At 51.5% G+C, this 20,907-nt stretch overlaps 4 protein-coding genes and 2 non-coding genes across 6 annotated transcripts; 2 read left to right on the top strand and 4 right to left on the bottom strand.

Moving 5' to 3' along the window:
* Window positions 1–254: 254 nt before the first annotated feature.
* PFLUO_LOCUS7642 (uncharacterized protein) lies at window positions 255–4,935 on the bottom strand (the record flags this gene model as incomplete). Its single annotated transcript, XM_073785303.1, has 8 exons — window positions 255–900; window positions 961–1,028; window positions 1,081–1,733; window positions 1,795–2,127; window positions 2,567–3,157; window positions 3,207–3,620; window positions 3,965–4,410; window positions 4,466–4,935. 8 exons carry the CDS (start codon window positions 4,933–4,935, stop codon window positions 255–257), a joined length of 3,621 nt encoding a protein of 1,206 aa, XP_073641672.1.
* Window positions 4,936–5,660: 725 nt separating this feature from the next.
* On the top strand, window positions 5,661–7,592 carry PFLUO_LOCUS7641 (uncharacterized protein; the record flags this gene model as incomplete). The annotated part of the gene is made up of 2 exons (XM_073785302.1): window positions 5,661–6,286; window positions 6,344–7,592. The coding sequence occupies 2 exons, from the start codon at window positions 5,661–5,663 to the stop codon at window positions 7,590–7,592; spliced, it is 1,875 nt and encodes a 624-aa protein (XP_073641671.1).
* A 2,935-nt stretch (window positions 7,593–10,527) lies between these two features.
* PFLUO_LOCUS7640 (uncharacterized protein) lies at window positions 10,528–13,050 on the bottom strand (the record flags this gene model as incomplete). Its single annotated transcript, XM_073785301.1, has 1 exon — window positions 10,528–13,050. One exon carries the CDS (start codon window positions 13,048–13,050, stop codon window positions 10,528–10,530), a length of 2,523 nt encoding a protein of 840 aa, XP_073641670.1.
* Window positions 13,051–15,181: 2,131 nt separating this feature from the next.
* On the top strand, window positions 15,182–15,271 carry PFLUO_LOCUS7639. The gene has a single exon. It is a non-coding gene; the product is annotated as a tRNA-His (tRNA).
* A 2,099-nt stretch (window positions 15,272–17,370) lies between these two features.
* PFLUO_LOCUS7638 lies at window positions 17,371–17,460 on the bottom strand. Its single transcript has one exon. It is a non-coding gene; the product is annotated as a tRNA-His (tRNA).
* Window positions 17,461–20,610: 3,150 nt separating this feature from the next.
* Window positions 20,611–20,907, bottom strand: PFLUO_LOCUS7637 (uncharacterized protein; the record flags this gene model as incomplete). Its single annotated transcript, XM_073785300.1, has 1 exon — window positions 20,611–20,907. The coding sequence occupies one exon, from the start codon at window positions 20,905–20,907 to the stop codon at window positions 20,611–20,613; it is 297 nt and encodes a 98-aa protein (XP_073641669.1).

Raw genomic sequence — 20,907 nt, 5'->3', positions numbered from 1 at the left:
GTTCTCTTATTATAGAGTATAGTGAAGATATTCACAATTTTAATGAACAAAATTATTGATCCAAACTTTTCATATAAATGATCTACTAGATGGTAGGCCCTAAGGCACGATCTCTTTTGGCTGCTACATCTCATACTCTACACTGCAAAGGAGTTAGGCAGGAAACTTTGAAACGAAATTTGCGAAATTCAACTCTAATGGCAACTCCGAGATGGTAGTACATCAAAACTGTAAAGGCCACAAACGACATCAGATCATATCAGATAGAGATAATTCTTCTCGCCAGTACTTTGCTCCAGATCCTCTCTCCTCCCCCCACCCATCAGACCATACCGCTCCTCGTCCTCATCATCAGCAGGCCCGCTGCTGACATGATGACTAGCCTCGTACTTCAACTGCAAGATCCGATTCTGCTTCTTCAGAATAATCCGCAAGATAGTAGCCAAGACGGCGACGACGACCATGAAGAACGAACACACCGCCATGCCGGGGATATACCATGGCCCATCGGAGCTCGGGTACAGATGCGTGCCGAGAAGAGGCCCGCACTGGCCGATGACGTTGAGGATGGCGATGCTGGCACCTTTGCCCTCTTTCTCGACACGGTTGTCCATCGTCCAGGTGATGATTAAAGTGATGGCGGAGAAGAAGCCTGACACGGCTGGGTAGACGCAGATGTACCGGATGAAGGTGTGCACGCTTGTGGGCATGTAAGAGTGCAAGGCGCCTGTTAGGGCGATGGCGAGGTAGGATGCTGAGGAGATGAGGGCGTGCATGATGAGGTAGAAGCTGCGGGACTGGGTACGGTCCGAGACGTATGCCGTGATGAGGACTACAATGAAGGCCACCAGGTAGGGTGGCGCGGAGAGTGCTTGCGCTGTGACGGAGGAGTAGCCCATACTGTGGGGGAGAAATCAGTCATTTGTATGTGGAGGCTGTGAACTGGGAGAAGAAGCTTACTGCCTAATTATGGTGGGCAGAAACACCGGCATCGAGCTGAAGGCGACATTACAGCTGAAGAACATGAACTGAAGGCAAGAGTTTAGTCAAGTGTTTCCGCAAATATATCAACCCACTTACGGCGGCGAGGTAAGCCTTGGGATCCGCCAGGGTCTTCCCAACTGCTTGCCAATCAAAAGCTGTTTTAGGGCCCTGGAACTCATCCTTGCTCTCTCCCAGGCGCAACTGAGCCACGACTCTTTGCCTCCGAGTAAGAAAGCGAGCCCGACCGGGCGAGTCTGGGATCAAGTTCCAGGCAAAGACTGCAACGATGACACTGGGGAACCCCTCGATCAAAAACAGGATGCGCCACGGGGAAATAGGGCCATTGCTACTCAGTTTGACAATTAGCCAGGCGAGACTACTCGCGAAGGTGGTAGCCAGCGGCGCCGCAGAAATGAACAGTCCATTGCGGAAAGCCAGTTCTTCTCGGCGATAAAACAAGGAGAGATAGAATGGGACGCCGGGACCAAAAGCTGCCTCAGTGATGCCTAGTAATGCGCGCAGGGCGAATAGCCCGCCGAACGAGGTGACCAGACATTGGAAAGATGCAATCAGTCCCCAGCCACAAACACAAAGGGAGATGTAGATATGCGGTGGGACGACGCGGTACATCAGCGTCATCCATTCAAAGAGAATGTACGTGATGTAGAATGCAGTCAGAACCCATTCATACTGCGACGAGGAAAGGTGCAGGTCTTGATCTAGACCAGCGATCTTGGCATTCCCGATATCTGTGTTACGAATACGAGCATTAGCATATCGCAACCCGCAGAACAACATCGGTGAACTCACTAGAGCGATCCAAGAAAGAGAGCAGGTACAGCAGCGCCAGAAAAGGAACCAGCTTCCAATCGAAAAGTCCGACCACCTCCTTCTCCTCCGCGGCGGTGTATTTCGGCGCCGCATTCACGCGGGGCATTTTGTGCTCGCCCGGGTAAGACCCGGAGTCCCCCTGATAATCCACATCTGAGACATGACTACCCGACTCAGCGACATCGAAATTCGTCTGTAGGCGCAGGGGGCCGAGAGGGGTCCTCATCGGCTGGGAGGTTGACGGGTTGGTCTCGTCGGAGCCATTTGAGACGGGGGTGTATCGGGGGTCGGAGGAACTGGAGGATGTGGCCCCTAGAACAGGGGACGGGGGCAGATGGAGAGAGGTCATGTTTGTTCGTCAAGCATGCCGTCTAGGCCTCGCTCTCTTCTTTCCGCGCTCGCGCCGCAAAGAAAAAGCAGAGATAGATTTCCCTATCAGCCGTTCCCCTGATGATTAGCTAAGGTGGCGCTGTGGGGAGCGGGCTAGTATCAGATGGAGAATAGAGTGCAGGCTAACCCCTTCAAGGTAGAGGAAGGGAAGAAAACACAAGAAAGATCGTTGCATCAATGTTCATTTCATTCAGATCAACCAGCTTTGCTATTGTACATTCAAAGAAAAAACTCCTGCGCCAGGGCAACTCCTAGAAACGCAGTCCTGCACCCATGGCAACTCCTAGAAAAACAATCCCCAAGTGAAGTACAAAGCATCAAACGCCAGAGAGTGTGTGGTCGTGTGGATCCCCTTACTCACGCACCGGACGGTAAGAATCGATGAAACGCCGGTTCTTGTGGCCAGCAGCCGCAGAGTAGCCAGCACCAACAGGATGGCCCACGGGAGGGAGAGCACCAGAGAGGTAGCCACCCGAGGGGTAACCACCAGAGGGGTTACCGTTAGGGGCAATGCCGCTAGAAGGAATGCCACCACCAGTAGTCATGCCACCAGAAGTAATGTCGCCAGAGGGATATCCAGTGGACGAGTAGCCACCAGCCGGATGAACGCCAGAGTGCGAGTGCAGTTTCTCAACCTCAAAGGGGCGCTTGCGACCGCCAGACAGCTGCTCGGCGTGGGACTTGCTCACCTCGTAGACCTGGCGCAGCTCAGGCACCAGCGGGTGGTTTCCGTATCCAGCATGGAGCATCTGGGTGAGCAGGTTCTCAGCGGTGTCACGGAGGAAGCGGACAGCCTGGAACTTGTCACGGTTCTTGTTCGCATCAGTGAGGTAGCAGTCCAGCTTGGCAACCTGGTAGACATCGATCATGCGGTTGAAGCAAGCGCTCTGGGTCTTCTGGACATCATTCTGGGCATCCTGCACGGCCAGCTTCACCGAGGGAGAAGAAGAGTCTATTCTGGATTAGCCTCTGTGGAGAAAAAGAAAGCGGGGCAAACGGACCAGCTTTCAGCGACTTCTGGAACACCAGGTACTGATCCAAGACCTCACCAGCCGACTCGTGGGACTCAAGACGGTCGATGCCCACGAAGTGGTCCAGGAAGAAATTGAACAGACCCCAGCAGCCAGGGGCACTGAGCTTCTTCTCCTCACCGCCGCAGCGGCTGTAGAGTGCCAGCAGGGCCTTGTCATAGATGGAGAGCTGAGCAATGTCCTCGGAGCCCGCCGCCGCCTCCTTGCGGCGGGCGAGCAGCTTGGCCTGGCACTCCAGAGCCTGGAAGATCAGGAAGCCCTTGTTGGGGTCATCAAAGATCTTGCGCAGAGCAGGGGTGGGCTGCTGGTCCTGGCTGCTGTACGCACTCAGCAGGAACAGGACCTGGGTATCAGAGGGAGAGTAATCATATTCCTCGTCCATGGCTAGGAGAGTGGGTGGGTTGTCAGTTGAGAAGTATACTGGTGTTGACAGGGGCATTTACCTTAATAGAAGCAAGGTCTGTTTTCGGTTTGGAGAAATAAGAATAGACGAAGAGGTTGTGGAGGGAGCGTTCGGTGCAGTTGAGTAGTTGTGCGGTGGAAGAAGAAAGAGAAGGAGGGCAGTGAATGAGAACAACAGAACAGAAATAAGCGAACGGCAAGTCCCGTAGGCGCCAGTCATTCACCAAAAGGCATATCAATTAGTCAGAGAGCGTAGAATAACGATTCAAATTAGTTCCTCTCTTTGTAGAGTCTCTCCACCTCATCTATCAATACCGCTGGCTCACTACCATCCGGCGCACAATCCGTCCACTCAGAGTCATGTATACACCACACCTTTTCATCTAGGCGCACTGTACAACTGAGCCGAACCCCCAGCTCCTGACCCCGTAGTGCACTCTGTCGCAACAAAGCAATCCCACTGACTGGGGGGTTCCCATCTGGGTCGTCGTTCTGCTGGCTGGCACACTGGTTCAGAGCATCAAAGTCGATCCCATGCTCCAAGGCACACTGATGGACAAGCTCCCGCTCTGGTATGTGCTCATAGTCACTGATCAGGCAGTTTGCAAACCCCAATGATCGAATAATGGGCGTCCGAGGATACGTCGTCGGCAGGAGGGAGGCGTCGGCAGTCGCAGGGAAAGGCAGGTTCGCAGCACAGAGCATGAGCATATCACCAATACACTCTGGTGGGCCATGCATGCACTCAATATCTGAGGATTTTTCAGAGACCCTAATGCAAGGCCGTCAGGACCAGATCTGTCAAGTTTTTCAGGTGTCATACTCACGTTGCAATCATCGACAGCCGGAAATCCACCTTGTCGCTGATCTTTTCCATGGCTGGCACGACCAGTTCTTGCAGACACACTTGGGCATCGGGGCATTTGCTCATGATATGAGCCTCTAGGGGAATCTTCTTGGTCTGCTCCTCCACCGCCGGAGAGTGCGTCAGGGGGCTCTGCTGTGGGACATTGCTGATGATGTGATCGTCGATCCCGGTCTGTATCGCAGCAGCAGGAGCAGGAGGAGCAGGAGGAGGGTGTCTAATCTCTGTAACTTGAGGCCCTAGCACCTTCTCTAGGGCACTGGTGGAGGTGCAGCGGGTCGAGTCGCATTCTTCAGCTCCGGGCCGGATCAGCAGATAGTAGCCGTAGAGGAAGCACACGACACAGAAGAGACGACGCAGGAACGTTGCCCTTCCCGGCCGCAACCGCACCCCCTCGACCGGCTCCTTGGTGTGGACAGGCAGCTTCTCCATGGTGGTTGACGGAGCTACGGGGATGGTGGTGGGATCTGGGGCGAGTTGACTAATCGGGTTAACCGCGTCAACTGACTAGCTAGTGAACCCGTAGTTAACCGTGGACACTAGGGCGTGAGTGCCCGGGCTGCCAAGCTATGTATAACTTAACTAGGTCCAGAAGCAGAAGTCCCTCCGACCTCGGAGATCCTACATCCTACGATCATAATTGGCCCCGTTGGACTCGTGGAGGCCCATCCTAGCGGATCAAATTGAGCTGCCCGGGAACTCCACTAAGCGACCTGGGGGGGCTGATTATTGTGGCTGTCGAGGACCGCTCGAGAACGAGTTCGTTGCTGGCCGCCCGATGCCCAGGTAGGGTTACATGGATGCCGCTGAAACAGCTCTCCTTCACGTCGCATCTGCCCGGTCGCATCTTCGCCATAATTTACCCGTCTCTACCAGCCACACCCGACCCTCTCGCTCTCCCCTATAAATAGTTATTTGAATCACGCGAGACCCTCGACGGAGTATTCCCTTCCCCCGCTCTGTTGTTTCTTAGCCGCGTCACCTATGAAATGTGTGGCATGGCGCTTCTCTTATAAACATAGCAAGCATTCCACCCGCATCGACGTCACTGGGGAAGAGAGGTGCCACTGGAAGGGCCTCAATTTTCACTTTTTCCTCTCTCCGCCTCTCCTCTCCCCTCCCCCCTCCTCCCTAGCCAGCCCCAATCTCAACACATCATGGCGTCGGTCAACTCCATCTCCTCGGACAAGGACGAGGAACGCGACGCGATGCAGGATGATCTGATCGACGACGACGAGGATGTCGGGCCGGAGCTGGACGCGTCCCAGAAAGAATATCTCGCGCACCACGAGCGGCTCGACGACATGCTGACTCCGCTGATGCTGGAGGAAGGCCGTCTCTACAAACTAGCCCGTCGCTTCTCCACCACCTATCGCCAGCTAGCCTTGACCTCGGACCAGCAGTTCCTACCAACCCCCGTGACCCAGCTGCCCACCGGCCGGGAATCCGGTCGCTACCTGGCGCTCGACGTGGGGGGGAGTAATCTCCGTGTGGCGTTTATCGAGTTGCTGGGCGAGGCGGCCGAGTCCGAGGTGCGCTCGACCGATGCCTCGGAGAGGTCACAGGACACCATTCGCAAGGCCCAGCGCCAGCGCGTGAAGCGTACGCTGGAGCGAGCATGGCCGATCCAGGAGCATCTGAAGATGGACAAGGCAGAGGATCTGTTTGCGTGGATTGGCGATTGCATCGCGGAGGTTGTGGCGGAGAGCCTCTCCTCTGACGCTACCAAAAAGGACATCCCCGAAGAGTTGGACTTGGGGATTACCTTTAGTTTCCCCATATTGTGAGTGGTCCCAGAAATTGTTTTTTTTTTTTGGAAAAGTGCTCATGCCATTTCTAGGCAAGAATCGTTGGCAGAGGCGACATTGATGCCAATGGGGAAAGGCTTCGCGATCACGTCGAATCTCAATCTGCACAAGATCCTGCTGAATGGTTACGAGAAGCACACCCGGCGACCAGACGACGACGACGAACCTTCGAAAAAGCGACGGAAGTTGTTTGCTCTGCCCAAACTCAAGATCGCAGCCATCACCAACGACACTGTCGCAACACTCGCCTCCCTCGCCTATGCGGTCAAATCTCTGCCCAACAGCCGCGTGGCCATGGGTATTATTGTGGGTACGGGCTGCAACGCCACGATCCCGATGAAGCTCGACGCGCTGCACGAGGACAAGGCCAAGAGCGTGAATGCCATGAAGCCGGATGCCGTGGAGACGATCGTGAATACCGAATGGACCATCTCCGGCGCGGCCCCGCCGCTCAAAGAGCTCGGAGTGACCACGAAATGGGACACTGAACTCGACAAGGCCTGCTCACGCCCAGGCTTCCAGCCCTTCGAGTACATGACGGGCGGGCGGTACATTGGCGAACTCATCCGCCTCATCCTTTTCGATTATCTTACTACGATCGCAGGACTGTCGAAACGCATCCTACCGGCCAGCCTCGTCCAAGAATACGCCCTAACCACCACCTACATCTCCGACACCGTGGCCCGTGCTCGATCCGACCAAGATCTCGCCAAGGTGCTGAACCAGTCTCTCCCCCCTCCAGAGTCCAGCGACTGGCGCTGGGACGCTCTCGCCGCCGGCGCATTCCGCAAAATCGCGCGCACCGTGCAGCGCCGATCTGCGGGCTTGATCGCCGCTGCCGTGGTCGGCCTGCTCGCCTGCGCGCGCGAGATCGAGCTGAAAGAAGATAGCAACGTCAACACCCCGCTGAATGCCGCCTCGCCGCTGAGCAATGGCGATCCTCACACTCATGACCATACCCCTGCGCCCGTTGCTGCGGCTGCCAGTCTCGCTGCATCCTCCACCACTACCAACCGTAACAATGTTCACGGACATGTTGTCCCCGTCTTAGAACCCACCCCGGCTGACTGGCAATCTGGTCCAGAGGAGCTGGTTGTTGCGTACACGGGCGGTATCATCCAGCATTACCCGCACTTTAAAGAAATGTGTCAACAACACATCGACCGCCTCATCATGCGCACCGGCCCGCAACAAGGAGGCAAATCCGTGTTTCTGCGCGAAGCCTCCGATGGCGGTGTCATTGGAGCTGGTGTTTTGGCGGGCATGGTTGACCGCAACTAAATCTGGCTTTTTCTTACGACTTTTACGGGCGTTTTTTTTTTCAATTGTGTTTTTGTTTCTCGTGGTGACCTATGGTAGCTGCCGCTCATACTTGGAACATCTCTTTCCGATCTTATGCGCGCCCCGAACCGGGTACATCGTAGAAATGGGACATCATGGGAGACATCAGGGTTGGTTGATCTTTGCGGCGAATTCTCTTGGGTGCTCAGAGCATGGATGGCAAGCATTTCACAGGCATGTTTACTAGGTAACGACTAGTTAAAGTACGACATATCAACGCATACCCTCCCAGGCCAAGATCTTCGTTCGCTACCGCACTCTAGCTCGCTCGCTACCCTGGAGAGGAGATGCGTGATGATCATGCAACTCTACTCATACATCCCTACGTAGCCAGTTTCCAAGGCCAAGACGTCTATCAGGCACAACATCGTAACGGCTTGCGCAACACTACTGGTGCGGAATGCTTGATCCCCGCCCGCATGCGGAATGTCTGGGGATATGACGCGCGTAAGTACATAATCCCGTGCTGATCATCTTTTCTCTTCCCCAGATTTAGGTGGTTTCTTGGCTTGATATTGATATATACTTGGCAGTGGATGAATTGTAAGGGAGACTGATCTTGGTATGAGTGTTGCGTCTCATTTATATTGGCTCCTGAAACTAGTGCAGGCCCTCTTCTCGTCTTCTTTCAGTAGGGCCTACAGGCCACGGGGTAGTCACACACCCTAGTGCTAATGGCACACCTAGGGGAGGAGTGCAAACATCCCCTCCCATGGCCCCTTTAGATCACTCGAAACATATTATTTCGCACCCCCCGCTTCATAGCTACCGGCTTTCCGTCTTCATATTCGATTCCAGAGGCACCGCCTTCGCCGGACATTTGCTCGAGACGTTCACGGAGCTCGGCGTCGGCTTGGGATACGGTTTTTGCTTTGGATTGTTGCTTGTCCTCGCTCGTTGAGGGTGCTTCTGTTTTGTTTGAGGTACTGGTTTCTGAGTTTGCACTATGCTCTGGGTTCGATGGATCTTCAATCGTTGTCAGTAACGAATATATATATTTTAGCTGGCTCACAACGAGAATTCTTCAACGGACCTCGAGTAGATTCCGAGAGCCTAGAGGACGCCGAGGATAGAAGCCGAGCTGGGCCAAAGATATATGACTGAGGAAGTAACACTTTGCTGCCCATCGAATTCATTTTTATGGTCGTCGATGGGATCTTGTGTCATGAACTTGCGTTGACGTAACCCCCCACCCAAGTGGCTGATAGGTGTCACAACGGAGTCTGTAGTCAAAAGGATTGAGTCGATAGTAGATTGCGAACGTGGATCCAATCACTAAGAAGGTTTTTATAGACCTACCCTAGTCGCTGAATTGATATGTTCTTGAATTGGACTGGGGAGATCCAATCACTCCTAACAAGACGGGATACTACACGGTCACGTGCCATATCATTGAGTGAATAAACTACATATGATATCTAGGAATTTAGTCGGCTGCTTTGGATTGTTGCTTGTCCTCGCTCTTTCAGAGTGTTTCTGTTTTGTTTGAATTATTATTTATTGGGCTCGTTGGGCCTTTATTCCCCATTAGCAATGTGATAAATTTTAGTCGATTTTTCTACGATGAAAATCCTTGACGCACCTGGGGTGGATTTTTAAAGTCTAGAGGGAGTTGAGGATAGAAAACAAGGAATTGCATACTTATAAGACCGTGAAAACAATACCCTGCTGTTCATAAAATCCATTTAATGATCTTCGATGGCATCTTGTGTTATGAACTCGCGTTGACGCTACGTGGCGGCCAGATTTAGGCTTAGAGATAGCGGATTTGGGAAGATTTGGTAAGATTAGGCGTTATTTTTGGATAAAAATCAGATCCTGTGACTGATTCGAACCAATGAGTTAAGTGGGAGGAAAGGTCGGAAACTTTTGTAAATCGTAAATTGATGAATTTTTCGTTGTAATAGTGGCAAAATGAATTCGGAAATACTGTGGTAAAGGGGCGTAAAAGCGCGGGATTTCAATTAATCCGCGGGTTGTTAATCTGGAGAATTACTGATATCGCGTTTGTTGTTCTGCAACCAGCCCCGCCGACCCTAAATTCGTGGCTTGTTTTCCACCGCGCATCACACACGAACTTCTTCTTGGACTTGTAGACGATATCCTTAGGCCTTTGCCTTTTCTTCTTTGGTTACATCACTCGGGAATCTGGCCTCGCCCGGGTGTTTGTAGACGAGTTTTTGATACCACCAACCTTTGACAACAACGGAACGCCAGGTGATTGTTGACAGTCCATGATCAGCCACAACCTTCTTGAACTTCGCTGGACTGTACAGATTATCACGAAGACCGCTGCTTTGTCGTTTCCCTTGAAATAACAAGGATGGATGATGCAGCGCGTCTTGTATCTCGGTGTTTTGGTTTGCTTCTCTCCAACTTGGACATCAGTTTTTTTGACTTGCTTGGTTTCACCATGTAGGCTACTTATCCCGAGCACCACGAAAAGGTTCAAGTCTCGCTCGGGGCCCGCCGTACATTCGAAACCTGTACGGACAGGGGTTGATCATTGATTGTAAAAAAAAACAAAAAAAAAAACAAACAGACAACATACACAAGCGACCTGCACGCTTGGGGGCCCGAGATGTCTAGACTGGACTCATCATGAGTACCAAAGCCAGCCTGCCGCTGTGCCAGACTCGCCGCTGTGCCAGTCTCGAGCTGATCTCCCATAGTGGAGATGGATCACGGATCTCCCATAGTGGAGACGGATCACGTCGAGTTCTCACCGGCACTCGCAACATGGTCGGCATTCACAGCCTCACTCATCACGAGTATCAAAGCCAGCCTGCCGCTGTGCCAGACTCGCCGCTGTGCCAGTCTCGAGCTGATCTCCCATAGTGGAGATGGATCACGGATCTCCCATAGTGGAGACGGATCACGTCGAGTTCTCACCGGCATTCGCAGCGTCATCGGCCTTCGCAGCTTTTTTGGCCTTTTTGCGCGCGGCATCGGCGCACTTACGGCAAAGAGGCAAGCACAGTTCCTCGTCCATAGTGAACTTTTTGGCCACTGCACTCTCTTTCCTGTTGCATACGCCGCAGAAGACCTCGATGCTATCAAGGCGGTCCTTTTCCACCTGCGCCTTAGCCTCGCTCAAGCGCTGTATCTGCGGTGTCCGGCGCTTCTTATACCGGAGGAGGTACTTAGAGCAAGCGAGGCAAATATCCTCGCCGTTGCCATCCTTAAGCCAGAACTTGCTAACACCGAGCTCTCCCTCCTTACCCTCACAGGTAAAGCAGGTACGAGCAGGCATCTGCTGAAGCCTGTCTAACTCTTCCGAGGAGAAGTTGCTCAGCGGATCGGGATGTTCTTTGCCAGGGTTGCGACATGTGTATGCATAGCACAACTCGCAGCGAAATCCACCGCCATTTGTCCAATGAAGAGGCCTGCCGTATTTTTTAATACAGAGAAACTCCGTCATCGGACAATCACCGTTATGGCACCGGGCATCGGCATTGCGGGCCGCATCTCGCTCTTCCTGGCGAATCTTGGTGCCCAGGTCTCGCAGCTTGCCGAAATCGTACCAGTGCTGGGCGCATACCGCGCACATGAACAAGTCAGCGTCCCGGACATGGTGCATGTCCCGTGCGTTGGGGTTCTGGACATCCCCACAGTGATCGCAGCTCCGTTCGATGCCGGCCTTGTTATCGGCAGCAAAAGTTCCCTCCACATTGCGGTTGTAGATCCACTTTGCGTCAGGCAACTTGTATCTGTCACGGCGCTGTCGATAGCAGGATTCGCAAAGAAAGCCAGCTAGAGCATCCAAGGGGTCAGCGAGGAAGCGACGTTTCACGGCCACATCGAAACGACCCAAAGTCCCTTGCTTGCGACGGCGAACAATATCCGCTCGTCGCGCAACACGGTGGCTACAGGCAGGATTGCAGCACGTCGACTCTCCACGCAACCCCGTACCGCAGACTCCCTGCTTCAAGGACCAGACCATGTTCAGTCCGTTCCACCCTGGCGAGAATAGCCAGTCAGGCCGGACGTCCTTAGCTAGGTCAAATGTGGCCTGAGGGCAGAACCGACACGGCGGCCCATCCGCCTTCCAGGTATCTAGGAGGATCATAAACAGACCCTCCAAGAGCTGAGCCGCCATGGTGTCCTGTCCGGGAGAGAACACGGCAAGCAACTTGAAGAAGTTGCCAGTTGCCGAAGGCGAACTGGCCCGCTTATAGTGGGAGTTGGACTTGTCCCGCTTTCTGATGCAAGCAGCATGCCCGATGTAGCACCGCTTACCAACTGCACTACTATACCCAGTGTAGACATCGCATTCGGCATTGTCCTGGCCGGAGAAACGTCCTGTAACCAGGTCACAATACACACCCATGCGTGTATCCTTTGAGTGCACAGTCTTAAGGGCATGCAGATCCTTCAGGGTCCACTCCTCTTTCTCAAAGAGCACCCGGACCTCGGGCAGGATGGTTGGAAGCAGACGCTTCAGTAAGTTGTCGCATGACGTCCGCTGAAGGATGCCATAAAATGACCACACGATCGGGAGGTCCTTCTTGAAGTCATCTAACGGCATGCTGCTAAGCTTAGCCTGCAGTACTTCAATGATCTCTCTCAAGGCCCGGTGGAAGATGTCATCCCGGAAGGGATCAAGGTTGGCGCTCACACTTCCGGAAGAAGTGCTTCCCACGCTCCTGCGCTCACCCCCAGAGGGGCTTACCACGCCAGAGATGATTCCAGTGCTAGCACTCACACCTTCAGAAGAGGTGATTCCCACGCCGGCACTCACATCCCCACCAGAAGTGTCTTCACCCATGTCCTCCGGATCATGGTAGTCGTCAGCATCTGGGTCATCCCGAGGATCATACTCATCCTCAGGAAAGTCGAGCTCCTCAAGGCAAGGAGCGGTTTCATCGTCATCTTCCTCAATCCCACCCCCAAGGCCAGCAGAAGGCTGCGCACCACCATCCAGTGGAATCAGAGGAGCAATCCTGGCCGCATGGATAGCGGCCATTGGGGTAACGAAGCCTTCATTCCCAGACACTTTCTGGTCAACGGCAACGAGTTCATCATCACGAGCATGAGACTCGGACGAAAGCCCAGGATTCTCTTCCGTACCTCCCACTGTGAAGGGGTTCTCCTGGCGCGAAGATGGCCAGTATGAGAGCTGCCCAAATGGCCCGTGGGTTGGATCGAAGGTGGGAGGGACCGGCGGGGTATCGACGATATCGTCGGCCGGCGTAAGAACTGGAGTATCACCAGCCTTTGAAAAGAAGCTGGTGATCTTTGCACTCGCTCCCTTCGAGGTCTGCAGCTTCTTATTAGCAGACTTCTTGGACACAGAGTTGGTTCGTTGCGGCCTCTTTCCACCTCCAGGCCGCCCACCACGACCACCACCGCTCGCAGAACGCGAATTGGGGGGACCCTGCGATCCCCAAGGCAACATTTTCAAGTCTTCAGTCGATATTCAATCGACAAACACGAAAAATCGAAAAAAAGGTACGCGTCTTGGATCTCGATGGTTGGTGATCTGATGAGGAAGGAGGGTAGTGCGTCGACACTGTTCACGCTGGCACCCAACCAAATTTCAGCGCCATATCTCTTGCACTACATGCGAAATGGCACGGGCTAACTGATTCATTTTTAGGATATGATATTATGACTAGAGATGGAAAAGTTCTTGTCATTTCGAGATAGACCAAATGCGGTTTTATAGAACGCCCTTAAAAAGGAAGGTCGTTGAAGATTACTTCCTGCCTTGCATACGCTCCCCGGCAACATCTACAAATGCAACCATTCTTCAGAACATCGAGTACATAAGAATCCATTTATGACATTCAATGTCTTGCGAGATAATTTATCCTGCGGGTCAGAGGTTGCGCAGCATGAGAAGCATCTCGCGATTTCCATCTGATCCGCAAGAAAGTCATGAGAGAAGACGCCAAAAGTTGGGGCTCTGAGGCAATCGAAGCTGGCCCTGGCTCTTGGTCTTGGTCTCTGGAAAACTCCCATAGAACACATTTTGGACAAAAGATAGCTTTTACATGAACCAGAAGAATATGAAGACCCATGAAACTAACACCGAAATACCCTGGGTGGCTGCCGCGACCGATATGAGGAAGTATGTACAGAATAATCCCATGTAATGGCATGCGTGAAAGACCAACCCTAGTTCGCCGACAGTGTTTCTCCTGAGTGGTCACCAGCCTTTGGGGTAAGGACGCTTTCTTTCCTAGGGACTTCCTAAGCAAGCGTTTGGGGCCTCGATGATTAGTGAACTGATGAGGGTTGATGGCAGCCGGAATTTGGACGCTTATCGCTTGTCATGCTGGCGCTTAACCAAATTTTCAACGCCGTAGCGTAGTAAGAAAATCATGAGAGAGGACACCAAAAGTTCAATCTCGCGCCCCAACTTCAACGCCTGATTCTCGCGTCCAGAATCATTTGGACGCGACTTCAAAAGGCGAGCATACTTAGTCCATATACAGGTCACTCTCAGAGATTTTGCCGACTTTTGTTCTACACTACATATAAAAGATCAGACCGTGTGTGAAGCATTTCGTGTCTTCCATCAGGTCGTCGTAAGACGTTGGGAGCGGGACGAGCTGATTAGTGCGGAGACGAGCCGTTGATATCTGAACGTGTCCCCTAACCAATCGGAAGCGTATGATCTATAAGGACGTGATCGGCAGGGACGTTGGGGGTCTGGGGTAGTTGAAAAGCAATAGACTCGTAGACTTTTTTTTGATCCTCACCTTCTACTTCTCTTCTCTTCTCTCCCCCATCCCATCACACCCTATCCCACCATCCATCTACACTACATCTGCCATCTATCCATCGCATCATGGCGCCCCTCCCCTCCCCCCCCCCCCCCCCCCCCCTAGCAGGCCGAGTCTGCTGGAATTGCGGTAGCAAGAGCCATCTCAAGGCTCAATGCCCCTAATTGGGCCAACGCGTTGCCCCCCCCGGCCTCCCTCCCCTCCCTCCCGCCCAGCCTACCATCGTATGTACTAAACTTCATTTATTCCTCGTTCTGCCTGCTCATGCTATGATAGCACAATTTCACCTTCAACATCGCGGCAGGCATGACCACCATGGCCCCCGCGCGCCCGACCCCACCCTCCCCGCCGCCACCACAAGAAGACCAAGAAGGACAAGGCCGAGGACAAGGACAAGGACCTGACAAGGACAAGACCAAAGAGGACAAGGCCAGGGCCCAGGACCTGTGATGATCATGTTCTTTTATTATACAATGAATGTTTTTCTGGGTCCCAATGGTATTCTTCCACGTATTTACCCACGCTTGCCTTTATAATTTGTTGAGGTTCCTAATGGGAGAGAGCGGGAAAAGTATGCTAGGCAGAGGGCCAAGTAGACTATAAATCAATACGGGTTGATGGCAACTGAAGGCAAACAGATCAGGGAAAGATACCGGAGTGTGGCAGGCATCTCTTTCCTAGTTGCTTTGCCGTTTTGAGAAGGCGCGATTACTGCTATGCGACACGGTCACGTGCCATCAAATTGGGTGAATATATTGAATATGATATGTAGGAATTCGGCCTGGAATTTTCAAGGCCGGTGCAGTGGTCTAACGGTAAGATGATTCGTTGTGGCTTTCTAGCTAAACTTATCCCGAATTGGTCCCGGTTCGATTCCGGGCTGCGCCACATCTTCTTTTTTTGGTGTCGTTTTACTCGACCTCTCTCCTATTTTCCTATTTCTTCAATCGGTAGAAATTTCATATTTCCGTTAAGTTCACTCAGACCTAATTTGCTGCGTTGAATTGTCGATGATCATATCAACCGCCACCTCTGCTCGGCAATATGTGAATGAATATTATTGTATAATACTTCGCCTCCACTCTCACTCACTACGTAGTGCCTTACTGATAGTCTTTTCATCTACAAGATAAAAACTTCTACTAAAAATCTAATAACCGAGAGCTACTACTTGTTGGATATAGCGGCCGATCCAGTCAAGGTGGTAGGTATCCGTCCAAGATGATGCAGTGCTCTCGAGAACTAATAGAGACCAAATTTGACCATATATATATATATATACAAAGCCGTAAGTAAGTAAGCCTGCCACATATTATTGAAGACATTCGATTTAACTGTTATCCCTTTCAATGACCAGGTAGACAAAACACCGATGGAAGGACTGGTTATTAGAATCTAGAGTTCCTGTTAAAGCGGTTGAATCATCCTAGAAGAATCAAATGGAAATATGCCTTGATCGGCAAAAGCGTCTATAATGACCTGAGGTTTCAACACTTCCTCACAAACGGGAGGGAACCCCTCGATAAAGTCTGATTTCTCATCAGCGGTATCACTGGGTGTAGTATAGCTATAGTAGAGTTCTCGCTTCTAATAATGCTTATAATGTTAAAAAGCCTTGTCGTCGAAAGGTTACATAAGATGACCAATAATCGGTAGAAAGCAGAATAGGACAATTAGGTGTTACTCGCAAAATTAGAGAAATTTGAAATTCCAACATTGAGGCTACCCCCTAAAGAGTGAAAGCCGAGGCTGATCGTCTGCGACGCGATCTTTGGTCTAGCGATGAAAAAGTTAGATTCATTCCCAACTAGCCTTCTTAGTGATTCGACCATTCGGCGAAAGGTTAAAGGCAGCATCGGGAGAGAGCCCTTCAACCTAAAACCATTACTCGAGAAAATATTCGCCTTAAGAAACGATATATGGATCCGCTACCTACCCGTTAGCGGCGAGACATTCGATCGTGGTTACCCATTCAATATAGGTTCTATCCGTGTGAAAAGCAGGTCGCTCAAAGAACATAGTGATGACCATATAAGGTCTCATTCATTCACCGGTTCGGAAGGTAGTTGCGTTGAAATTACATATGTTTTCTAAAGAAACCCAGCTAACTAATGCCCCTAAATAATCAAACTACTATTGTAAGGTATTTAGATCTAATGACTTGAGGTGTTTTCCCTTGAATAGTTGTACTTTAGACGGCTTCAAGGCATCTAGGAGGCTTTTGATAAAGCGATCAACCCAAGCCTTTCTAATAGTAGTGGTGTTGCTCTGGTCGAGATTCAGAATTTGGTTCGCGCTTGTCGTGATTTGAGTTGCTGTTCACCTAATGAATCCACCGAATCAAAACATTTTCTTGTGCATCATCAAGTGTATGAGCAGCAGCTACACGACTCGAGCGAGCCGGATGGCTGTTCAGTCGGTGCCGCAATTGGCCATCAGGGGTGTCAGTCAAACTCTCGTTCCAACGGGGCGATTTTTGGCTCCTCTAATGACCGTGCATGGCCAGAGATTTTGGAGACGCGCCCTTCGGTTGAACTGTGGCCCTCAGGCATGGTGGTGGTATAGGAAAGATGGAGATCGTGAAAACAAGAAACAATCACAGGGCGCATCTCCGGCTATGCGGAGACAACCGATGATCGTCGTCTTCGCCCCTTTACCTTTTTCCCCCAAATGTTTTTATTTCTTTAAGAAATGTGATTGATCCTTTTGAAGAAGCATAAACTACTTGATCTATGGTTTCTCGTTTTTCTTCCGACCCGACCCCGGGGGGGTAAATAAATATACTGAGCGACCCAACCTTTAATTAAGTCTTGCTTGATATGTTTGACCGGCCCATGTATTAAATAAATAAACGCGGATAACTAGGGTGTATTTGCCACTAAAGCCACTCAATAGAAGGAAGGAGTCCTAACATTTGTAGCAGGGCAGGCAGGCTGTCTGTCAGTGCCTGCCTGAGTTGCTTCTCCAACTTCAAAAAAAAAGTAATGTGGCGCAGCCCGGAATCGAACCGGGACCAATTCGGGATAAGTTTAGCTAGAAAGCCACAACGAATCATCTTACCGTTAGACCACTGCACCGGCCTTGAAAATTCCAGGCCGAATTCCTACATATCATATTCAATATACTCACTCAATTAGATGACACGTGACTGTATAGTATCACGATTTTATTGGGAGCTGTGGCAAGCCCACCTGCCAGGCCCTATTGCAATAGCGTACACTAGGCATAGCGTATTCAATATAGAAAATCCGCATAATGTTGGTTTATGGCGGGTTATCTAACCCAGTCCAGGGCGCTGGCCTCACTCACCGACCCGAAATGAACTCGGGAGCCATGTTAGCGAGCTGCGCATGGATGCGAGACGGAAGAAAAGACAGGGACAAAGTATAATAAGACTCTCTATCTCTCTCTCTCTCTCTCTCTCTCTCTGGTAGTCTAACCTTGCTGGATCTAATCTTTTTCTTGTCGATAATCAACAACGCACCATTATTCCGCACATTCTCCTCTCCTCTCGCTTGCTTATAAAGAGACAGAGCAATTGACAAAGCAACAACATTATTTCGGAAATGATCTTGGGATCGGTTTGTATATAAGAAAAGGACCCGACCCAGGAATTTCAGACGCCTCAAAAGAGGGATGGAGATCATGGGATGACGGGAGTACTCTTTTGAGGTTGCTTTCTTGATTTTCGAGGACAGATCCCCCGATTCTCATGACACGTATCGCGGCGATAAGACTGTACTTTGCGCATTTCATAGGTCGTTATTTTGATATATCAACTGCCTGTAAATCATTAGGAGCTTTGATATGATTCTAACCAGTCTTCCCAAAGTTGTTCCATAGTCACGTGATTTTCTGTTTCCCTTGACAATGAAAGGACGAGCTCCTTCTTTACATTTACTTCGTCATACTGTTTTCGCCTGGCTTATTCTATTCTTCACGGCCACAAGTTCTCCCAACCCTGACCGAACATCCCTGGTTCTGCTGCTCGGTCTGCTTGTACCGACCAGACGAGTCAAATTGCAACCAACCTACTCCACTCTAATATGGAGTTGAAATGTCAAGAACGCTGGCTTTTTCCCTACGTGAAGCAGCAAGATTTGTTAGCGAAGGGAAGGGATTGAGATCTGCGAAATGGTTTATTCGGCTACCCTATACCCGCAGCATCATGGTTTTGAACGGCCGCTTGAAGAAATACCGCGACAGTTTGAACTCCTTGGTTCCACAGGAGAAGCGCGGCAGACGTAGCGGGACACGAATGCGACCCACGCGAGCCAGTCGGGCAGCTCTCGAGGGAGGTGACACATTGATCGGCACGACAAGCTCAGGTGATATGAGAGATTGCCCAGAAAAAGAGCAAAAGGAAGCGAACAAAGTGAGCTGTACTTAGTAAGTGATCTCACAAAAGGGATGTCTTATCTATCGGCAGTGGGCGCTGACATCTCAGACACCCATCGCAGCACAAGTCCTTTAGGTGAGAAGGATGGTTTTCTTCGGACACGAAATTCTTTTCCGTCATGGACACAGACAGGGAAACCAGAGTGGCAGGATATCTTGTTTCAGCTCGGATATTACCATGTGCAGCCTCTTCCGGACTCGATTGGAGATAGCAGCGAGCATGTGTCGGATCTCGGAGGAAGTTGATGATGCTACCTGGTAGAGTTCGTGTGCACACTGGCATGCCGAGTTTTCTACTGGCAGAACAAACAGGAGGACCAGCCCTCGGTGAAGAGAGTAGACTATCCACTAAGACAATGTATTCCCTTAATTTCTCAGGGAGCTGTTGATGGTATGAATAATAAATACAGAAGTTCTGCCCATACAATTTGCCAGAATCCCATTCCGCCAGTGTTTCTCCTGAGCTGGGAAATCTGCGCTGGTAACAATATGCGCACCCTGAACTCCCTTGCTCAACAAGACCTCGGCATTCAGGGAAACTACACTTCCCTTCCAGCACAACTTGAATGAACCATGTTTCTGGTTCACGTCATTTTGAAATCGGAGGTACAGATGACCAGTCTTTAGGACAAGGTCGGCTGCAAAGCCCTGGAATGACGCCAAGTGAGGCATATCAACGCATGATCGAATCGGACCGAGCTTTCTTCAAGTATCTTTCTAAAATGGGTGTCTTGCAACCTGGTTTGCACCCATGTTCGGCAATGCTGTGGTGTCGCCTGCTCACAGAATTGTGGCATTGACCATGATCATCCTTGTGGCTGCGAGTCGGATACAGCCAGCGATGATAATGCAGTCAATGTGCTCACACCAAAAGCTTCAGTCGATGTGAGTGATGATAGCCTACTGTACCTCCTCAGAGTAAGGATTATCGGCATTGTGGAGCGTGGCCAGATCCATGTCCTGAATCCGCGGCCCACCATTCGCGAATTCCGTCCATCTGTTCCTGGCAGCAGCCATGAGATCTTCTTTGGGTTCAGCGTCATTATTCACATCGACTGGAGGTACAGCAGGCTATGAAGCGTGTTGATCCGTTGTTTTAGGTCTTTGAGATGCTCAAGGCAAGTCCTCACCACGAGGCCTCGCAGTGCTCGGTCCGCAACGCATGCTCCAATCGGACCGAGCACTTGCCTTGAGCATCTCAAAGATCTAAAGAGCTGACCCGTCGCGGTGTCCTGTCGCGAAGAGAACACGGTAGGAAACTTGAAGAAGTTGCCTGTTTTCCCCGGAAGCTCTATGGCAGCGCGCGGCCCTCTTCGATGCTTAGGGACAGCGTCCTCAATCGGAGTTGGCATGCCAGCCGCGACGTTGATGGTGAAGTTGAACTACCATAGCATGAGCAGGCAGAACAAGGAATAAATGGATTTCAGTACATACGATGGGAGGGGCGGGAGGGCGGGGGGGGACGCCATGATGCGATCGATGGTATGGGACGAGATGGGATGTAGTGTAGATGGATGGTGGGATGGGAAGCGATTTAATGGTAGGAGAGAAGAGAAGTGATGGCGGAACGTGAGTATCAAAAGAACTCCACGAGTCGGTTGCTCTTAAGCTACCCCAGTCCCTCAAAGTCAAGTGCCTTGCTTGCGACTGCGAATAACATCCGCTCGTTGCGCAACACGGTGGGTACAGGCAGGGTTGTAGCATGTTGACTCTCCACGCAATCCCGTACCGAAGACTCCCTGCTTTAAGGACCAAACCATATTCAGTCCGTTCCACCCTGGCGAGAATAACCAGCCAGGCCGGATGTCCTTGGCTAGGTCAAATGTGGCCTAAGGGCAGAACCGACACGGCGGCCCGTCCGCCTTCCAGGTATTCAGGAGGATCATAAACGAAGCCTCCAAGAGCTGACCCGCCGCGGTGTTCTGTCGTGGAGAGAACAGACCCGCTTGTAGTGGGAGTTGGACTTGTCCCGCCTTCTGATGCAAGCAGCTACGGCGTTTGCCCAGCTTCTCTTCGTCCTGGGTGGGAAGGGGAGCAACGTGTCGGCTCAACTGAGGGCATTGGGCATTCTGGTGGCCCGTCGCTCCGCACTTCCAGCAGGTACGCTCTTCCTGCAAGGGGGCCAT

The sequence above is a fragment of the Penicillium psychrofluorescens genome (genome assembly GCF_964197705.1).
Source record: "Penicillium psychrofluorescens genome assembly, chromosome: 5".
NCBI classification, from domain to species: Eukaryota; Fungi; Ascomycota; class Eurotiomycetes; order Eurotiales; family Aspergillaceae; genus Penicillium; species Penicillium psychrofluorescens.
The sequence above is the reverse complement of the archived record's forward strand: the minus strand, read 5'-3'. Positions and strand labels throughout refer to the sequence as shown.